Genomic DNA, 21,473 nt, shown 5'->3' on the forward strand with positions numbered 1-21,473 from the left:
CTATATTTTGTCCAGTCTGGTCAAGCTTCTTATTGTCACATGAACAAGTATTTAAAGGCCCAGTCAAGTCAAAAACATGATTTTCTTGTGTATATATATATCATAGTGTGGAAACATATATATGTTTCCACACTATGAGGTTGGAATAATACTGTGATATTGTGAAAATGATGATAATGCCATTTTAAAACACTGCCTGAAACCTCAGCCTGTTTTGGCGGGAGGGAGTTGTGGCCTTCCATGGTGACATCACCATGCAGTAAATTAGTTAATAGACCAATAAGTTCCAAACCTCTGCCAATAACAGCACATTTTCTGTTTTCCCAAAATTCTTGCCTGAGAAATTGCTCTTTGCTATGAAGCTATTTTAGATTTGTTTTATTGAAAACAATCACAGTATGTTACTTAATTGTTACCCAGAAATGTGATAATCATATTGAGATAAAAACGGCTCCATTGGACCTTTAACAAACTATTCAGGCCTTATGAAGCTGTTCGCCATTTCTGAATTCTATACTTAATCCCTATGTGATCGTCCCACCCAGTGAGGAGGAGTCAATGCAAAACGCTGACCTCTTCCATCACTACTTATCTCACTGCAGAGTGGAGGAGAGGGACTGAAGCTCTGACTAGACTGAGGAACAGGGACACACCATAACTACTAATAGTTAATCATGACATTTAATATTGTGGTTCTACTGATGACAATAGGCTTGATAGGTGAACATGTTTGGACTGATTTTATTTGTAAAATCATGTTTGCTGAGGTTTTGAGTCAAGGTATTTTATCTAATGATACTTTGTCTCCACAGGTGTCCAGGGTCAGACACTGACTGAGTCTGGACCAGCGGTTAAAACGCCTGGAGAATCACACCAACTGACCTGTACAGCTTCTGGGTTCACTTTCAGTAGCTACTGGATGGCTTGGATCAGACAGCCTCCTGGGAAAGAACTGGAGTGGGTTTCCTATATTAGCAGTGGTAGGAGTTCCATCTACTACTCCCAGTCAGTTCAGGGTCGGTTCACCATCTCCAGAGACAACAGCAAGCAGCAGATGTATCTCCAGATGAACAGCCTGAAGACTGAAGACTCTGCTGTTTATTATTGTGCCAGAGACACAGTGACACAGGAGGCTGCAGTGCTCAACACTGATCTCAGCGTTATGAGCAATGAGATGAGTCGGTGCTCCACATGGCATTAACAAAACACACACTGGTCGACACATATCATACTCCCATAGACAGGTGATATGCTTAGTTATTACTAAAATAATATATTAAAGACATACCTGCCATTTTTATATAAGAATATGAATAAAAGTCATGAAACTCAACAATATAAATTAAAATCTTCAATATTTATAGAAACTTGAGGCACACCAACAGATAGATTGCTATTCTGATTTTGTGCCTTTCAAAGAAACATTGAAGACCATAATAATTGTGTTAATAATAATAATGTTCAGCAAACAAAAAGAGAATCCAAAGTTCAATCAATGTTGTATTTAATTTAATTGTTCATGTTGTAGGTTAATGCAGCTTATAACAGTCATACTTACTCAATCTACTGAATGTGTCACTGTGTTAGTTATTTTAGTTTTCTTTCTTACACAGTACCAACTCTCTCACCTTTGTGCAACATGTCTCTTCTCCCTGTATATAAAGAGGAATATTTGTCTCTTCACAGTAGGAGTAAACAAGTGCAGTTCCCATAGGTTCAGCTTCAACACAAACCATGTTTTTTGCATCTCTGCTGCTGCTGCTGGCAGCTGCTTTCTGTGAGTTTTTGGGACTGATACATCAGTTATAATCAGGACAATAGTAGACAGTAAAATGTGATCGATAGATAGGCAATATAATTTAAATAGCTAAATACTGTACTATACAGTATGTAAACTTACTATACAGCAGGGTTCCCCAACTGGGGAACCTCAGGATGAATTGTGGGTTATTATATTTGACTCCCAAGATTTCTGGGCAACAAAGAAAGAAAAACGATTTAAAAAATAGTACTTTTTTATTTTTGGGACATAAAATATTGTAGAAACACCCACAAATCAGCTCCAAGTGATTTTAACTTTTCCAATGTATTCCCAAGCATAATAGAGAGCTGCATAATAGCGAGATGTATGTGATCGTATACAAATGTAAGAAGGTTTGCAATGATTATGTTTTAGTCAAATATGATATCTGTTTGGGCTTCTTGCGGTCAATTTGCAGTCTACAAATTATTTGTAATTATGTTCCGGCCCCTGACCATCTGCTCAAACGTTGTGGGGGGCTTTGGGGAGGGTTGCGTGGTTTCTTATTGGGTACAGGGGAGGGTAGTGCACATTTTCCCTGGTTTACATTCAGTCTTTTGCAGGTTTTACTGTATAATTTCATAGCAAATTTCCTCATCTGCTTGCATGCGCCTCCCCTATATCAAGGTGTTTTGGTACTTCCCTTATGCACTACACTTTTCTGCATGCTAACTTTTACTATACCACAGGTCAATATAGTCTACCAGTCTAACTGTCCATCCTCCCCTCTATCCACCATTCATAGTGACAATAGTGGTAGGTGGATCATTTGTCCAGATCTGCAATACGTTAACAAGCAATCATACCACACATGAAAGCATTCAAAGCGGCATACATTTTCAATATGAATCCACAAGAACAAACAGGAATAGCTGACAGGCAGCGGAGAGGCCAGGTGCATTATTGCACATGAAGGAAGAAGACATGAGACACGCAGCTCAAAAAGCTCCAATACTAATCTTGTTTAGGGACAATACAATTATCCTACCTAGACTGGCAAAAATTCTACTCTAGGCTGCAGTGAAAATGTCATTTGAATAACGGTATAGAAGCCCTGTGATTTGAATGTTTCATTCCATTTGGATCAGTTTGGGTCTACTCTAGACAGTTTATACGTTCTAGAAAGGCACAGTAGCAGGCCAGTCTGGATGTATTTTTACTTTTGATACTGAGATGCGCTGTCTGTTGCAGATCATCATTCTCCCAAGTAGTCCTATAATAATGTTGCTACATATGCTCCTGGCAGGCCCAGTTATTCAGGAAAGCTTAATGTGTGCTCTGTCTCCTCTCCAATCCATGCAGCTATATAATCAAATTAACCAGGTTTCCATCCAACCTTTTTATGCAAGTAAAGTCCATGTCGGATAACAAATGTCACGACATCGTGGGAAAGCATGCAGTTTATTAGGGTACAGATGAAATAAGTTGTGATGAACTTCACAGGGTGGTGAAAGTGAACGGATGAGCTTGATGCTCCTTTCAATAAATATTGAGGGTCTTATTCTGGTGACATGATGATCGATGCTTGGTGCCGTTTGACAAATAAAATTAATCTTGCACTTTGGTCCATAATAACCAATAATAACCATAGGCTATACACACAATGTATCTGCGAGCTGTTGACTAGAGCACACGTGCCAATACCAGAGTTGGCCACATTCGCTATACCTACTCAACATCTCTGAATTCCCACCCAGTGAGGAGGAGTCAATGCAAAACTCTGAGCTCTTCCATCACTACTTATCTCACTGCAGAGTAGAGGAGAGGGACTGAAGCTCTGACTAGTAGACTGAGTGATAGACATTGACAATAGTTAACAAAGATTACATAATAGGGCTACTGCTACTGGTTATAGGACTGTCAGGTAAACACTTTGTTTTTACTTTCAACAGATGGTTGTGTGTCCTTAAAAACTTTTGTTCAAGTTTGAAATACTCTCTTTCAAGGTGAGACACTGACTGAGTCTGGACCTGTGGTTAAAAAGCCTGGAGAATCCCACCAACTGACTTGTACAGCCTCTGGTTACTGGATGGCTTGGATCAGACAGGCTCCTGGGAAAGGACTGGGTTGCAATTATTACTGGCAGTGATGGTGGTATCACTTACTACTCCCAGTAAGTTCAGGGTCAGTTCACCACCTCCAGAAACAATAGAAAGCTGCAGGTGTATCTCCAGATGAACAGTCTGAAGACTGAAGACTATATGCTGTTTATTATTGTGCCAAAGACACAGTGACACAGGAGTCTGCAGCACCGTACAAAAACTGATCAAGCACATCTGTGAGACAGACACACTGAGTATCCAGCATAAATTCCTAGTGTATTCAAAGCATCTCTTTCCTAATCAAGCTCAATGCAGTTTAAACCACTCCTCTGCCCATGTGCTGTTAGTCAGTCAATATCTTTCAGAAAGGAAACACCATGTGTACGTTTATCCATTTATTCGAAAAGATCACAACACATAATCTTAGTGTTAGGCTCTGCTCCTTCAGGGTAGATAACTGCAAGAGTGAAACATCATATGAAGATGATAATAGAACTACAGGCAGTGAATATGATATGCTATATCAAATCCCCTGAAGGAAGAAGCACAGGACCAACAGGTGGCGGCTGGGGTGGTGGTGGGATATCAGAAACATCAATCATAGCGAGTAACAGCTAGTTACAGCAGGAGCGCAGCAAGATAAACCAGCGCATGGGAGCACTTCACATCCGACATTGAGGAAGCATGTGCAGAACTAGTCAAGTTAAATATACCATATGTAATTAAAGTGTGAATCCAATTGGTGCAATATCTGCTGAAGCAATCAGCTGATGCCACCACACTCTGGTTTCCCTTCTGAACTGGCGCCGCTTTATATCTTTTTGATGACAGTTTCTTTACATTCACCTGTATATCAGCCTAATCCAACTCAGAGTTTGAATTACTGGTAGATATAAATTAATGTCGTCATTGAGCATACTGAAATATACAATGAAGAAAAATACGCAACATGTAAAGTGTTAGTCCCATGTTTAATGAGCTGAAATAAAATATCCCATTTGCACAAAAGGCTTATTTATCTAAAATGTTTTGCACACATTTGTTTACATCCCTGTTAGTGAGCATTTCTCCTTTGCCAAGATAATCCATCTACCTGACAGGTTCGGCATATCAAGAATCTGATTAAACAGCATGAACATTACACAGGTGCACTTTGTGCTGGGGACAACAAAAGGCCACCCTAAAATGTGTAGTTTTGTCACCTAACACAATGACACAGATGTCTCAAGTTTTGAGGGAGCGTGCAATTGGCATGCTGACTGCAGGAATGCCCACCAGAGCGGTTGCCAGAGAACTGAATGTTCATTTCTCTACCTTGAGCAACATCCCATGTCGATATAGAGAATTTGGCAGTACGTCCAAATCATTTACATTACATTTTAGTCTTTTAGCAGACGCTCTTATCCAGAGCGACTTACAGTTAGTGAATACATCTTTTTTTATACTGGCCCCCCGTGGGAATCGAACCCGCAACCTTGGCATTGCAAATGCCATGCTCTATCAACTGAGCTACATCCCCTGCCGCCATTCCCTTCCCCTACCTTGGACGACGCTGGGCCAATTGTGCGCCGCCCATGAGTCTCCCGGTCGCGGCCGGCTGCGACAGAGCCTGGATTCGAACCAGGATCTCTAGTGGCACAGTTAGCACTGCGATGCAGTGCCTTAGACCACTGCGCCACTCAAATGGCCTCACATCCGCAGACCATGTGTATGGCGTCGTATGGGTGAGCGGTTTGTTGATGTCAACATTGTGAACAGAGTGCCCCATGGTGGCAGTGGGGTTATTGGACGGCCAGGCATAAACTATGGACAACAAACTGTTACGTTAATTATTTAACAAACTATTTCAGTGTCTCTGTGCGTCTCCCAAAAGGTTGTAAGTCTTTTGGATTTAAGAAACGGACAGAGTCCCGGTCTGCATAGTCAGAGATGTTTATTCATTGAGAATTCTGCCTTCACAATTTCAGAGTCCATCTTTTATACTCACATGTCATACAAAAATCCCTCCTCTCTGTAGGCGGGCTGTAGTTTTCCACTTTAAAACTGCTCTCCTGACCATCAGTACACACACACACGCACACACTCTTCCAAGCCTAACAGTTTCTCTCCTCCCTAAATTCCTCAGTTATCTTGGTTTCTCAGTTGCCTGTAGACAGTTCTCCTTGCCCTTTGTTGTCTGGTCTAACTCTTGCTCACATTGCTAAATAGTAGCACAATGTCATAATCTTTACTGGTCCTACACTCACACATTACCAGGTAGTAGATTCTAACACATCTCACACAGTTTCAGAGTATAATAATTAGTCACTACTAAGAAAGTACTAATCATACTTAAAACAATAACATTTCACAACTATATTTAAGGGTGGAACATTTAGTCATTATTTTTAACCTGTATATATTCTAATTTCTATATCACAAACATAATAGCATTTTATCGATGGAGATACCGTGACGAGAACCTAATGCCCATTGTCACGGATGCCGCCGAGGCTGCTCCTCCTCCTTGTTCGGGCAGGCTTCGGCGTTCGTAGTCCCCGGAGTACTAGCTACTGCCGATCGATGTTTCGGTGTTTGTCTTGTGTTGTCTAGTTTGTACACCTGTTTCTTATTCTGTATTGATTATGTAACATATAAGTTCCCTTGTTTTATGTTTGCCTTTGTGTGTTATTGTCCTTGTGTTTTGTTCGTATGTTCGGCATTGCTAAGCTCGTACTTTACGCACTCCGGTGTTACTCCTGTTGTGTTTGGAGGCTTTTGTTTTTTTGCGTAATATTTGGAAATAAAGTAGTCATTCCTGATCCTCTGTGTCCTGCGCCTGACTTCACCGCCGCATACACATCACATCATTTCTGACACCCATTGTCGTGCCATTCATCTGCCGCCATCACCTCATGTTTCAGCATGATAATGCACAGTCCCATGTCGCAAGGATTTGTACACAAGTCCTGGAAACTGAAAATATCCCAGTTCTTCCATGGCCTGCATAATCACCAGACATGTCACCCATTGAGTATGTTTGGGATGCTCTGGATCAACGTGTACGACAGCGTGTTCCAGTTCCAGTTTTTTTTAAGGTATCTGTGACCAACAGATGCATATCTGTATTCACAGTCATGTGAAGTCCATAGATTAAAGCCTAATGCATTTATTTCATTTGACTTTTCCTTATATGAAATGTGACTCAGTAAAATCTTTGAAATTGTTGCACGTTGTGTTTATGTATTTGTTCAGTATAGAAGATGAGATTGATAGCAGACTTTTGCTGTTAACTAAAAAGAGTAATGGGCCAAATATATACTGTACCATACTGTAAACAACAAGCAGAACAGAACCATTCATAATGCAGGTAAATGCATCCCATAATAGATAATTGTATTATTATGATAAATAACTGTTCTCCTCAACATGTCACTGTGATACTAGTCATTTATTTACTGTACTTCTCCTTTAATCCTAAATATTTTACTTCTATGCAAATAAAATCACTTCTCTGTATATAAAGAGGAGTCTACTCTCTTTCACTCACTTGGAGAAAATAAGTATTGGTCCTACCAGTTCAGCTTTCTCACAAACTATGTTCCCTGCATCTGTGCTGCTGGTGCTGCTGGCAGCTGCCTCCTGTGAGTTCCTTTGAGGGATTAGATTTGTGTTTGAACACAAAACAGAAGATTCTATGTTTTTTTTAAGTATTACAATAATATAATCAAACTGTATATTTGATTAGCCTCCCCAGGTGTGTGCGGTATTGTTGACCCAGAACTCACCCAGCCAAGCTCAATGGTTGTAAAACCTGGAGAGTCTTTGAGCATCACCTGTAAGGTCTCTGGGTATTCTATCAGTGATGATAGCTATACCACAGACTGGATTAGATATCCTGTAGGTAAAGCTATGGAATGCATCGTTGACTCAAATGGAAACTCCAAGGATTCTTTAAAAGCAGGTTAAGCATCTCCAAAGATGGTTCCAACAACATAGTCATTTTAGAAGGGCAGAGAAGTCAAAATGAAGACACAACTGTCTATTACTGTGTCAGATATAATATACACACAGTGGTGTGAAGCAAAGCATGACCTGTACAAAAACAACAAAAATGTCTATTGCAGGAAACCATCGTTCCCTAAGGACAACATAGTTCATATTGTCACAGTCAAAATTGACACTTCCTGGGAATGTGAGATAAACTGTCTAAAAAGCTTTATACATAATTAATACATGTATCTGCAGTCATATTCAAACCATGAATAACAGACTTGTACATGTAAGTTCAAAACTGGTTAATGTTTATAAGCAGGTTATAAGCAGGTTTTTCTTATAAAGTGATACTATGTGTTTTCTTCGTTATTTTAGTGATAGAAATAATGAACATCCAAATGCACCAAAGGGGCTGGAGTGCCTAGTATTAAACAGAAAGGTTAAACCATTCATTCATAATGATGCTGACTAAATAACAACTATTAAAGGTTAAACCTTTCATAATGATGCTGACTAAATAACTATTAAAGGTTAAACCATTCATAATGATGCTGACTAAATAACTATTAAAGGTTAAACCATTCATAATGATGCTGACTAAATAACTATTAAAAGGTTAAACCATTCATAATGATGCTGACTAAATAACAATTATTTTGAGTGAGTTGAAAAATAAAAAACAGTACGATGAACCTTATTATAGGACATTATAAAGGCTCAGACATGTTTAGAACAGTTATAACGCATTGAACCTGCCAGGAATTAGGGAAAATGTTACCTACAACTCTAAAGGTTAATTAAACCATGTTATCTAACAATAAAATACTAAAAAAATGTATGCACTCACTAACTGTAAGTCGCTCTGGATAAGAGCGTCTGCTAAATGACTAAAATGTAAATGTAATACTTTACAAAAAAGTAAACTAACTGTTAAAAATGTTCTGAAGTATTTGAACAAATTATATATATATTTTTATTATTACCTATCCACATACCATCTGAATGTGTTGCTATCCTCATAGAGCAGGTGTGTGGTACTGGTGGGAGGTTTTTGTTATGGTTTATACAACGGGTGTGTCTAACCCTGAATGCTGATTGGTTAAAACCGCATTCCAGCCGTGTCTATTCCACAAGTTACCACCGGCTAAATCTATGACGTTAAAATGCCTATTTACTCATTTCCATCTGACTGCGCAATCCACTGTCTCATCACCCCAGCCAGGCAGTTTATAAACTTGATCTCCACTAAAGCATTTCGTTTAGACTAACATTTAGTTTTCAACAGCGGAGATTTGTATAAACCTTGCTGTCTGTCTCTCCGAGATTTGCAACATTGTTTAAGTATTCAAATTCGATCTCCAGCTGTCCCATAGTAATGAACCTGTGTCGGGAGTTGGGACGAGACAAACAGGCAGGCAGCGTTTATCAGCCAGTCGAAATCATGAATCAGCTGGCACCACTGTAACCCTAATGAAACCTCACCATAAAAATGTTTTCACATTTGGGTTTTTTCATCAGAAATGATTACTACCTTGATATGTGTGTAAAATATTACTGTTCTCAAATGTTTAATTCATAGATTTTATATGTGTATGATTTTATTTTGACAAAACCATGTGCTGTATATCCATTGTCTAGCTGCAATGAAATGTTCGTAGCAGTATATTTGAATGTCAAAATGTTAAAATGTCAAAAGTAATTGTTTTACATACAGATCTCATATTAATGTAGTTATGTACTACTTATTTTGCTAAGAGTGAGGCAGATACATAGAATTTTGCAAAAAAACATGAATATTTGTCTCTCTGAAATGAAGTGATAGATTTTGAACAAGTACATGTCTGTCACTGAACAACCCCATGCCATGATTAAATAGTGAAAAAACACACTATTCTCTTTCACAAGTTGTTTAAACAATAAAAGCTAATTTAGCAACATTTCTGAAAATGTATATATAGCGTTTTGGAATGAAACTCTTCAAATATGCTTTTAGATACCGGATGAAAGTCATTAATGTAAACTAAAATCAGTAATGGACAAAGGATAGATCCTTGAGAAACCCCCATAATGTAATGATTATGTTCTGATTTAGAGCTGTTCAATGATGAATATAACAATGGAAGTGATAATAGTAATTATATACTGTACTGTAAAGAAATTGACAATCCAAAGTTGACTACATTTTGTATTTCATTTTGACCGTTCAAAATGCAGGTCAACACAGTTAATAACAGTCTTAACCTTTTATACCAACAGTATATGCAAAGGAGCCTAACACACCACCTCTTTCTCTGAATAAAAAGTGACTGTCTGTCTCAGAGTCAGTTGGAGTAGAGAAGAGCTCCCACCAGTTCAGCTTCAGCACAAACCATGTTCCCTACATCTCTGCTGCTGCTCCTGCTGGCTGCTGCCTCCTGTGAGTCTCTTGGGATTTGGGGGAAGGAATGGGTTGATGCTCAATCAAATATATTGAAAAAAAATAATTTCAACAATAGCCTTAACACTAATACTAAATACCATATTACTAATTATGTTTTTTTCCCTTAGATGTGGTGGTCTTGAACTCAGCCAGCCAAGTTTAATGGTTGTAAAGCCTCGTGAGTCTCAGAGCATCATTATATATAGTCAACACATCATACTAACGCCATTCCAGTCAACACATCATACTACAGCCATTATATATAATCAACACATCATCCTAAAGCCATTATATGCAGTCAACACATCATACTAAAGCCATTATATATAGTCAACACATCATACTAAAGCCATTATAAATAGTCAACACATCATACTAAAGCCATTATATATAGTTAACACATAACACTAAAGCCATTATATATAGTCAACACATCATACTAAAGCCATTATATATAGTCAACACTTCATACTAAAGCCATTATATATAGTCAACACATCATACTAAAGTCATTATATATAGTCAACACATCATACTAAAGCCAATATATATAGTCAACACATCATACTAAAGCCATTATATATAGTCAAGATATCATACTAAATCCATTATATTTAGTCAACACATCATACTAAAGCCATCATATATAGTCAACACATCATACTAAAGCCATTATATATAGTCAACACATCATACTAAAGCCATTATATAAAGTCAACACATCATACTAAAGTCATTATATATAGTCAACACATCATACTAAAGCCAATATATATAGTCAACACATCATACTAAAGCCATTATATGCAGTCAACACATCACACTAAAGCCATTATATATAGTCAACACATCATACTAAAGCCATTATATATGGTCAACACATCATACTAAAGCCATTATATATAGTCAAGATATCATACTAAATCCATTATATATAGTCAACACATCATACTAAATACATTATATATAGTCAACACATCTCATCAGAAAAATCTGAACTACAGAGTGTAGAATGAAGTACATGGAGGAGAGAATAAGTACTAAGGAATAGAACAGAAGATCTCTCCCTGTCAGTCTGTATTTAAGCCTCTAGAGGACAGTCTATGCAGTCTCCCTCCCATTCATCCCTTCATAATCAGACACTCAGATCTGTACTTTTCATTATAGGCAGCTTGGACTAACATTACAACATTACAAGTTATGTACTAACTAATACTGAACAATGGAACTGATGACTGTCTGGAGTTTAGTTGTCATGGTGATGTCCATATGCTTGTAAGTAAAGCATTACATGGTGACTGAAGAATTTCTGAGTATCATGGTTAAACTCTAAATCAATGTAAATACCACATCTTCAACTGAGTGTCCAAGTTTATGTTTTGCAGGTGTTTGTTGTGATATAAGACTGGATCAAACACCTCCTCAGGTGAAAATACCTGGACACTTTGTTAAAGTACGATCTCTGGTTATTCAATGGTTGTAAAGCCAAGATAATCTTTGAGCATCACTTGTAAGGTCTCTGGGTATTCTATCAGTGATGATAGCTATACCACAGACTGGATTAGATATCCTGTAGATAAAGCTATGGAATGGTTCAGATGGAAATTGCAAATATTATTTCAAAAGCAGGTTCAGCATCTCCAAAGATAGTTCCAACAACATAGTCACTTTAGAAGGGCAGAGAAGTCAAACTGAAGACACAACTGTCTATTACTGTGTCAGATATAATTACACACAATGGTGTGAAGCAGGTTATGAGCAGAGTTTTAAATTAAGTGATACTATGTTTTTTCTTTGTTATTTTAGTGAAAAAGATGATGAACATCCAAATGCACCAAAGTTGCTGGAGCACCTAGAATTAAACAGAAAGTTTAAACCATTCATGATGATGCTGACTAAATAATAACTATTAAAGGTTAAACCATTCATAATGATATTGACTAAATAACAACTATTAAAGGTTAAACCATTCATAATGATGCTGACTAAATTATAACTATTAAAGGTTAAACCATTCATAATGATGCTGACTAAATAACAACTATTAAAGGTTAAACCATTCATAATGATGCTGACTAAATAACAACTATTACATCTTAAACCATTCATAATGATGCTGACTAAATAACAACTATTAAAGGTTAAACCATTCATAATGATGCTGACTAAATAATAACTCTTAAAGGTTAAACCATTCGTAATTATGCTGACTTTGTAACAAATATTAATAAAGGTTAAACCATTCATAATAATTCTGACTAAATTATTTTCAGTGAGTTGAAAATTAAAATATTATAAAGCTCATTAATAAAAAGTCTCATAGATGTTTATAACAGTTGTAAAGCATTGTACCTGCAGGATTTAGGTAAAATGTTCTAATTTTAAAGAATATTTAAATCATGTTATAATATATAATATTTTAAAATATTCAAAAATATTTGAAGAAATAAATGATGCTGACTAAATAACAACTATTAAAGGTTAAACCATTCATAATGATGCTGACTAAATTATAACTATTAAAGGTTAAACCATTCATAATGATGCTGACTAAATAACAACTATTAAAGGTTAAACCATTAATAATGATGCTGACTAAATAACAACTATTACATCTTAAACCATTCATAATGATGCTGACTAAATAACAACTATTAAAGGTTAAACAATTCATAATGATGCTGACTAAATAATAACTCTTAAAGGTTAAACCATTCGTAATTATGCTGACTTTGTAACAAATATTAATAAAGGTTAAACCATTCATAATAATTCTGACTAAATTATTTTCAGTGAGTTGAAAATTAAAATATTATAAAGCTCATTAATAAAAGGCTCATAGATGTTTATAACAGTTGTAAAGCATTGTACCTGCAGGATTTAGGTAAAATGTTCTAATTTTAAAGAATATTTAAATCATGTTATAATATATAATATTTTAAAATATTCCAAAATATTTGAAGAAATAATAGATATGTGTGTTATTACCTATCCACAACCATCTGAATGTGTGGCTATCCTCATAGAGCAGGTGTGTGGTACTGGTGGGAGGTTTTTGTTATGGTGTGTATCACTGTGACTATATGGGGGCCACAGTGATATTACACTGTACAAAAACCCCTTTGCTCCTGTGTGGACACATCAACACTGAACAGGTCAAATAAACACCCCCCACGACAATGGTACCAATGTAAACCTAATGAAACCTCACCATAAACATGATTTGGCCATAGCCATGATATTGGAGTTTGTACTGTGACATAAATCCATACATTTGCAAACAACTGTCACAAACTGACAATGGATACACCTTTAGTCACAAACAATAATAACAAACATTGAAGATTAATCCACCAACTCATAGAGAATATAATACTGTAAGAATCTGTAGTAATGCTACAATGTATAGTTTTAGCCATGGTTTTATGTTTCTTATACCTGACTGAGAGCAGACAGAGACATATGGAATCCCTATGGAGATGTGAAGGAGGTGTTTTTGTGCTGGGGTATTTCACTGTGATATGGGGTGGGGTACACAGTGAAATGAGGCTGTACAAAAACCTCAGAGACAGAACTTGCATTATATCTGCCTGAGGATAGGGAAAATGGGGAGAAACCATACAATATTCTTCAAATGATCGTCTGATATTGATATAACCCCATTGTAAATTGTTTTACATTTTTTAAAGTATGTTTTGATGGAGTAAGTGATGTCATGACATGGACCTGAGCATCAGTTTTTAAAAGGTATACAAAACTGAATTCACAACGTATGTCCTTAAGAAATCAGGTGTATAATAATATTACGATATTGCGTTATATCTTCATGTCTGTTGGATTCAGTGTCATGACTTTAAAGCTGCCTATTGAGGTGCAGGGTTTTTGTACAGGCAGTGAATGGAGACATAGCACTGTGATGCTTTTGACTACTGGGGTAAAGGGACACAAGTCACCGTCTCAACAGGTAAGCAAACTTACATTTATTACATCCATCAAATGTTTATTTTTCCCATTCTATTTTCTGTGTAGAAATAACATATGTTGTCTTGTGCGTTTTTCAGATGCAAAACGTCATTGAATAGACCTGTTCATGGTCCACTAAAGAAATGGTTTACTTATTTCCTTGAAAGTCAAATAGTTCCTCAATTTCTAGGTTCTGCTGTTGTAGAATAATGCAGAAGTTTGTTTCCTAAAGTCTTATAAATAGAAAACCCTTCGTTCCTTAGAAAAAAATGACAGTCTAAGAGAAAATTATCCATATTGTGAAAATATATTGTTGACCAAGTGTGAATATGTTAGAATGTAGTATCTATTTAGATTTTTTTTTACAAACCAAATTACTTTGGTTTAGTGATGAAGTTATCAAGATTAGTTGAAACCAATTGCTGTAAAGAGGGTGGTTTTTGTATTGCTTGGCATAGGCCCTTGTCACACTGTGTTCAGCTACTTTGACTATTGTGGGAAAGGGACAATGGTCACAGTATCATCAGGTAAGCCATTGTTTTGTGTCTTTTTTTACACAGTTAAATTGCTATCGTTTGTAGATAAATCATTGTTTTATGGAGGAAAGTTAAAATTATGACTTGGATATTGTTATTAGCGTAGTACACCTAGGTAGGGCAGTATTGTTTGTTCATCTCCTCACATACTTCTTTCACTGTTTGCGATTGGTGTTGAATTGGTTAATTATGTAGGCTTTGCTTTAAGTCGAAAATGACCCTATGAAAATGAAAATGTAGGAGTCAAACACATAAACCAAATGAAGGGTATGATAATATGAGCAGAGTTCATCTTAGCCCATATTGAATTGAGTGTTAATTGGCATCACCTTAATCCATATAAATCATTTAATTAAAATGATTTCAATTAATTGGTATTAGAGGAACAGCATGTTTTATTTCATGGTTGTTTTCACAGGTTAATGTGTCTGCAATTGAATGAGTTAACGTGTACTTAATTGTGCCTTCCTGTATTATACCTTTTCAAAAAAGTGTTTTATATTCTACTGAGCCAGTTACTTAATGTTTGTATTCTTATCTTTTATTATTTCTTATTGTTGTTGCATTGTTGAGAAGGAACCTGCAAGTAAGCATTACATTAGACGGTGAACACCATGTCTTTCCTGTACATACGACTAATAAAATATTAAACTTAGTGGTAGTTATATCTCAAAGAATACAAGACAACCAACTACATAGAACTAAATGGTGCCTTATAGTGCAAGATTAAATGAACATGTAGTTCTTAGGTTATAACTGTGTAATGACCATTTTACCGCGGTAATTCCTAGTAGTTACCATGTCATTTCTGTACATTCAAATAAAGTGTTACATTTCTTTCTTTCTTTCTTTCTTTCTTTCTTTCTTTCTTTCTTTCTTTCTTTCTTTCTTTCTTTCTTTCTTTCTTTCTTTCTTTCTTTCTTTCTTTCTTTCTTTCTTTCTTTCTTTCTTGCAGCAACCATAGCCCCCCCTACTCTGCTCACTCTTATGAACTGTGGAACCCCTACTAACAACGTCTACAGCATCGGTTGTGTCGCTACCGGGTTTTCTCCTTCCTCACTCACCTTCAAATGGACAGACGCCAGCGGGAGTGCGCTGACGGACTTCATCCAGTACCCGGCGGTCCAGAGCGGGGAAACCTACACAGGAGTCAGTCAGCTCCGCGTGGATGAGAATGTCTGGAAAACCTCAACGACTTTCAAATGTTCCGTGGAACATCCTGGAGGTGAAAAGACAGCAGACATAAAAAAAAACAGGTAAGATGTGGTCATTATATTATATTGAAGTTGGCTCTATTTTTCTAAAGATTGCATTTTAAAGTTTGTGATGTAAACTATTTATGTTTAGAAAACCTGATTATATAATGATGCTTGTTGTTTACCCTGTATGAAAATATCAACTTTCAAGGACAGCGGAGATGAGAGAAGGTGAATGAACTGTTGGCGGGTCTGAAGAAACAGCAGTCTGTGTTTACTCACAGCCGAGACATCAGTGACGCTGCAGTGAAAGCTAGCTACCTCATTGCTAATGAAATCGCAGTGGCTTCAAAACCATTTAGTGAGGGTGAATTTGTAAAAACATGCATGATGAAGGCAGCGGAGATTGTGTGCCCTGAAAAGCGGCAGGCTTTTGCAAATATCAGCCTGACAAGAAACATAGTTGCAGACAGGATTTCCGATCTTTCAGTGGATTTGGACAGCCAGTTGAAGCAAAAAGTAAAGTCATTTATTGCGCTTTCGGTTGCAATTGATGAAAGCACGGACATTACAGATGTTGCACAACTGGCCATTTTCATCCGCGGAGTTGATGACAAATTGACCGTCACCGAGGAGTTTGTGGAGTTGGTGCCGATGACAGATACAATGACAGCAGCTGATATTTTTACCGCACTTTCGTCGGGCGCGCTGGACAGGGTCGGAGTGGACTGGTCCCGCGCTGTCAGCCTGGCTACAGATGGTGCGCCCTCAATGATCGGGAAAAAAGCAGGCGTTGTGACAAGGTTCAGAGAGAAAGTGCAATCTGCAAATGGAGGACGTGATTTTTTGACTTTTCACTATATTTTGCACCAGGAGGCTTTGTGTTGCAAGTCATTAAAGATGGATAACGTCATGAAGGTGGTCATCCAAACTGTTAATTTCATCCGATCCAGAAGCCTGAATCACCGTCAGTTTGACAGCCTTCTCAGAGAGAAAGACTACATCTATGGTCTGCCATACCACACTGAGGTAAGATGGTTAAGCCGAGGTGCTGTGCTGAGGCGTTTCTTTGATTTACGAGAAGAAATTGAACAGTTCATGGAAGAAAAGGGCAAACCAGTGTTAGAATTTCATTCCGCAGAATGGATGCAGGACCTTGCATTTATGGTGGATGACACAGAGCACCTGAATAACTTGAACAAACAGCTGCAAGGGCGCAACAAAGTTGTCACGCAGTATTATGACAGCATACGTTCTTTCAAGTTGAAGCTGTCATTGTGGGAGACGCAACTTGCCGGTGGTGATGCAGCTCACTTCCCCTGTCTGAAAAAATGTGTGCGCGACCCAACATGTGGCAGACATGAAGCGGTTCAAAGATAAAATAACGGGACTGTTACGGGAGTTTGAGCAACGCTTTCAGATTTATGTTTATATGTTTTTATGTTGATGTGCTATTGTTTTTAATTGATTTTATTTTATTTGTATATTTAACCTATTCTTGACTCTGTGGTTCTTGCACTTGTTTGGGGAACAGGATTTCATTATTTGTATCTACATTTCTGCCTGCGAAATGACACCCTGATATAGTTCTGTGATCTGTGAAACAGTTCTGTTAATCACTGAGGCATTGTGTGTTTGTGTGTTCTTTTTCTTTAGAATTTTCAAATAAACTTGACGTGTTTTATGATTAATAGTGATGATGTGCTTGTACTATTTTGGACACACTGTCCTCAGGCTCCAGCTTTATGTTGTATGTTGATCGTATTAAAACAAAGAAAACAATCTGAAGTTGTTGTTTTTAACTTATATATACCATGATTTTTCCGGTCCGGCCCACTTGGGAATAGATTTTCCTCCATGTGGCCCCTGAGCTAAAATGAGTTTGACACCCCTGCTCTAAGATGTATTATTATCCATGCTCATCTGTGCACTCTCTCCTTCAAACGCAATGGCCGGTGAGAACGGAATGAATTGGCATTTTTTCATATACATTTGGATTATAAAATCTACTGGCTAAAGACACATTTCCAAGGTAAAAATTAGATCATTCATTGAATCAGAGAGACTTGTGATGATTTTTTTATTTTTTTTATTTCACCTTTATTTAACCAGGTAAGCCAGTTGAGAACAGGTTCTCATTTACAACTGCGACCTGGCCAAGATAAAGCAAAGCAGTGCAATAAAAACAACACAGAGTTACATATGGGGTAAAAAACATAAAGTCAAAAATACAACAGAAAATATATATACAGTGTGTGCAAATGTAGCAAGTTATGGAGGTAAGGCAATAAATAGGCTATAGTGCAAAATAATTACAATAGTATTAACACTGGAATGCTAGATGTGCAAGAGATTATGTGCAAATAGAGATACTGGGGTGCAAAAAGAGCAAAATAAATAACAATATAGGGATGAGGTAGTTGGGTGGGCTAATTTCAGATGGGCTGTGTACAGGTGCAGTGATCGGTAAGGTGCTCTGACAACTGATGCTTAAAGTTATTGAGGGAGATAAGAGTCTCCAGCTTCAGAGATTTTTGCAATTCGTTCCAGTCATTGGCAGCAGAGAACTGGAAGGAATGGCGGCCAAAGGAGGTGTTGGCTTTGGGAATGACCAGTGAGATATACCTGCTGGAGCGCAGACTACGGGTGGGTGCTGCTATGGTGACCAATGAGCTAAGATAAGGCGGGGATTTGCCTAGCAGTGATTTATAGATGGCCTGGAGCCAGTGGGTTTGACGACTGAACATGTAGTGAGGACCAGCCAACAAGAGCGTACAGGTCACAGTGGTGGGTAGTGTATGGGGCTTTGGAGACAAAACGGATGGCACTGTGATAGACTACATCCAATTTGCTGAGTAGAGTGTTGGAGGCTATTTTGTAAATGACATCGCCGAAGTCAAGGATCGGTAGGATAGTCAGTTTTACGAGGGCATGTTTGGCAGCATGAGTGAAGGAGGCTTTGTTGCGAAATAGGAAGCTGATTCTAGATTTAACTTTGGATTGGAGATTCTTTATGTGAGTCTGGAAGTTGAGTTTACAGTCTAACCAGACACCTAGGTATTTGTAGTTGTCCACATACTCTAGGTCAGACCCGTCGAGAGTGGTGATTCTAGTCGGGTGGGCGGGTGCCAGCAGCGTTCGATTGAAAAGCATGCATTTAGTTTTACTAGTGTTTAAGAGCAGTTGGAGGCTACTGAAGGATTGTTGTATGGCATTGAAGCTCGTTTGGAGGTTTGTTAACACAGTGTCCAATGAAGGGCCAGATGTATACAGAGAAATATGTATACAGAGAAATATGACAGGTCCCTGATGTATTGGTCTCTGGTGTGTGGAGAGGTTTTTGTATGGGTGTGTGTCATCGTGATAACTAAGGGGGCACAGTGTTACACATCATAACAAAAACCACTGTGGTGGAATATGGCTACATACTTAGTCTCAAACTCAATTACAAGAGAAAACATTTAAACAGCTACTCCAATTATTGGATTCTGACAACAGAATATATTTGATAAAAAAAATAAAAAAAACATTTAACTTTAAATAAGAACTAAACATTAACTTAATTACTGTGTATAAAACTGGCCACAGCAAGGTTCTTTGATCATTGTCATGGTCAAAATGCCTGACAGAGCAAAAGCTGAAAGCTCAAACTAATCAAAGAGTTATTCATAAGTTGTAAAACCTAATTTGACATACTGTTCATCAGATTAAAATCATTATATCATGTTATGATTGTTGTGAAAAGTTGCACATGTTTATTCCAGCTTTGGCCCTGCACAGAGTTGTGGGTAGGTTTTTGTACAGGGTTAAACCACTGTGCCATATAGCAGGTCACAATGATACAGTCCATGACAAAAACCTACCACCTCTACCAAGCACAGAGTGTGAGAGTGCTGACACCAAAGGCACACAGGCATATACAGTATCTCACAAAAGTGAGTACACCCCTCACGTTTGTAAATATTTGAGTATATCTTTTCATGTGACAACACTGAAGAAAGTACACTTTGCTACAATGTAAAGTAGTGAGTGTACAGCTTGTATAACAGTGTACATTTGCTGTCCCCTCAAAATAACACAACACACAGCCATTAATGTCTAAACCGCTGGCAACAAAAGTGAGTACACCCCTAAGTGAAAATGTCAAAATTGGGCCCAAAGTGTCAATATTTTGTGTGGCCACCATCATTTTAAGGCAGTGCTGCTTAACCCTCTTGGCCATGGAGTTCACCAGAGCTTCACAGGTTGCCACTGGAGTCCTCTTCCACTCCTCCGTGACGACATCACGGAGCTGGTGGATGTTAGAGACCTTGCACTCCTCCACCTTCCGTTTGAGGATGCTCCACAGATGCTCAATAGGGTTTAGGTCTGGAGACATGCTTGGCCAGTCCATCACCTTTACCCTCAGCTTCTTTAGCAAGGAAGTGGTCGTCTAGGAGGTGTGTTTGGGGTCGTTATCATGTTGGAATACTGTAACGATCCCGGCAGTCTGAGTCGGGTCCTGTCTGGTGACCAGTGTTTTGGGTTCGTAGTCTCCAGTTTCCCGAGGGTTCGGGAACGCTCCGGGGAGCTCTCTGGTTTTCCGCACCTGCATCCCGTCAGCAATCTGCACACCTGGTCCTCATCATCACCCTTTTTAGGCTCTGGCCAAACATCCAGTTCCTGCCGGATCGTTAGCCATGAACAGTAGGTGTTCTGTGTATCAGTTTAGAGTTTCAAGCGTGAGTTTTGTTGTTTTGTACTTTGTTGAGTTTTTGTGTTCTTACCTCCGTTTTTGTTCCACCTGCAGTCACACGTCCGGAACCTTCACCCCACCTCTGCCTGATGGTCGGCGGCTGCCGAGCCATCACTGGACCTAGTGCTGCACCCCCAACTACTCATCCACGCCGCCCGCTCTGTCCCTGGATTATTCTGCACCTTTGGTTGTACCTAAATAAACCCTCACCTTCGTTCAACTCTCCTTGTCCTGGTCTGCTTCTGGGTTCTGGCTGAGGGAACTGTGACAGAACGATCCGGCCAAATATGAACCCAGCGGACCTGGACTCTGTTCGCCATGCCATTACCCAGCAGGAGAAGATGTTGGGCCATCATAGCATGGTACTACAGGAGATCGCGTTGTCAGTTCGGAACCTTTCTACCGGCCTGACGGAGGTCCAGAACCAACGCCAGTGTCCGGTGGAGGACCCACTACCGGTTTCACCCATCTCGCCTGCCGCTTCTGAAGTTGTGTCCCTCCGTGAGCCCAAGGTTCCGACGCCGGATAAGTATGAGGGGGAGCTGGGAAGATGCCGTTCCTTCCTTATGCAGTGTGGATTAGTGTTCGATCTACAGCCCTACTCTTATGCCACTGACAAGGCTAGGATAGCCTTTTTGATTGAGTTGCTGCGTGGTCGAGCGCTGAGTGGGCTTCAGCCGTTTGGGAACGACAGGATCCCTGCATGGCTTCATACCAGGGGTTCACGGCCGAGATGAGGAAGCTCTTCGACCATTCCGTCCGAGGGAGGGACGCAGCTAGGCGTCTGTTTTCTCTTCACCAAGGCA

General features: G+C 38.6%; 1 gene segment (V, D, J or C); it reads left to right on the forward strand.

Annotated features, from left to right (window-relative positions):
* The first annotated feature begins 674 nt into the window (after positions 1–674).
* Positions 675–15,996, forward strand: LOC121551817. The segment is given in 4 exon segments: positions 675–720; positions 813–1,120; positions 14,147–14,201; positions 15,692–15,996. Coding segments are annotated over 4 exon segments (714 nt in total).
* The last annotated feature ends 5,477 nt before the right edge of the window (positions 15,997–21,473 follow it).

Source organism: Coregonus clupeaformis, chromosome 7 (assembly GCF_020615455.1).
Source record: "Coregonus clupeaformis isolate EN_2021a chromosome 7, ASM2061545v1, whole genome shotgun sequence".
NCBI classification, from domain to species: domain Eukaryota; kingdom Metazoa; phylum Chordata; class Actinopteri; order Salmoniformes; family Salmonidae; genus Coregonus; species Coregonus clupeaformis.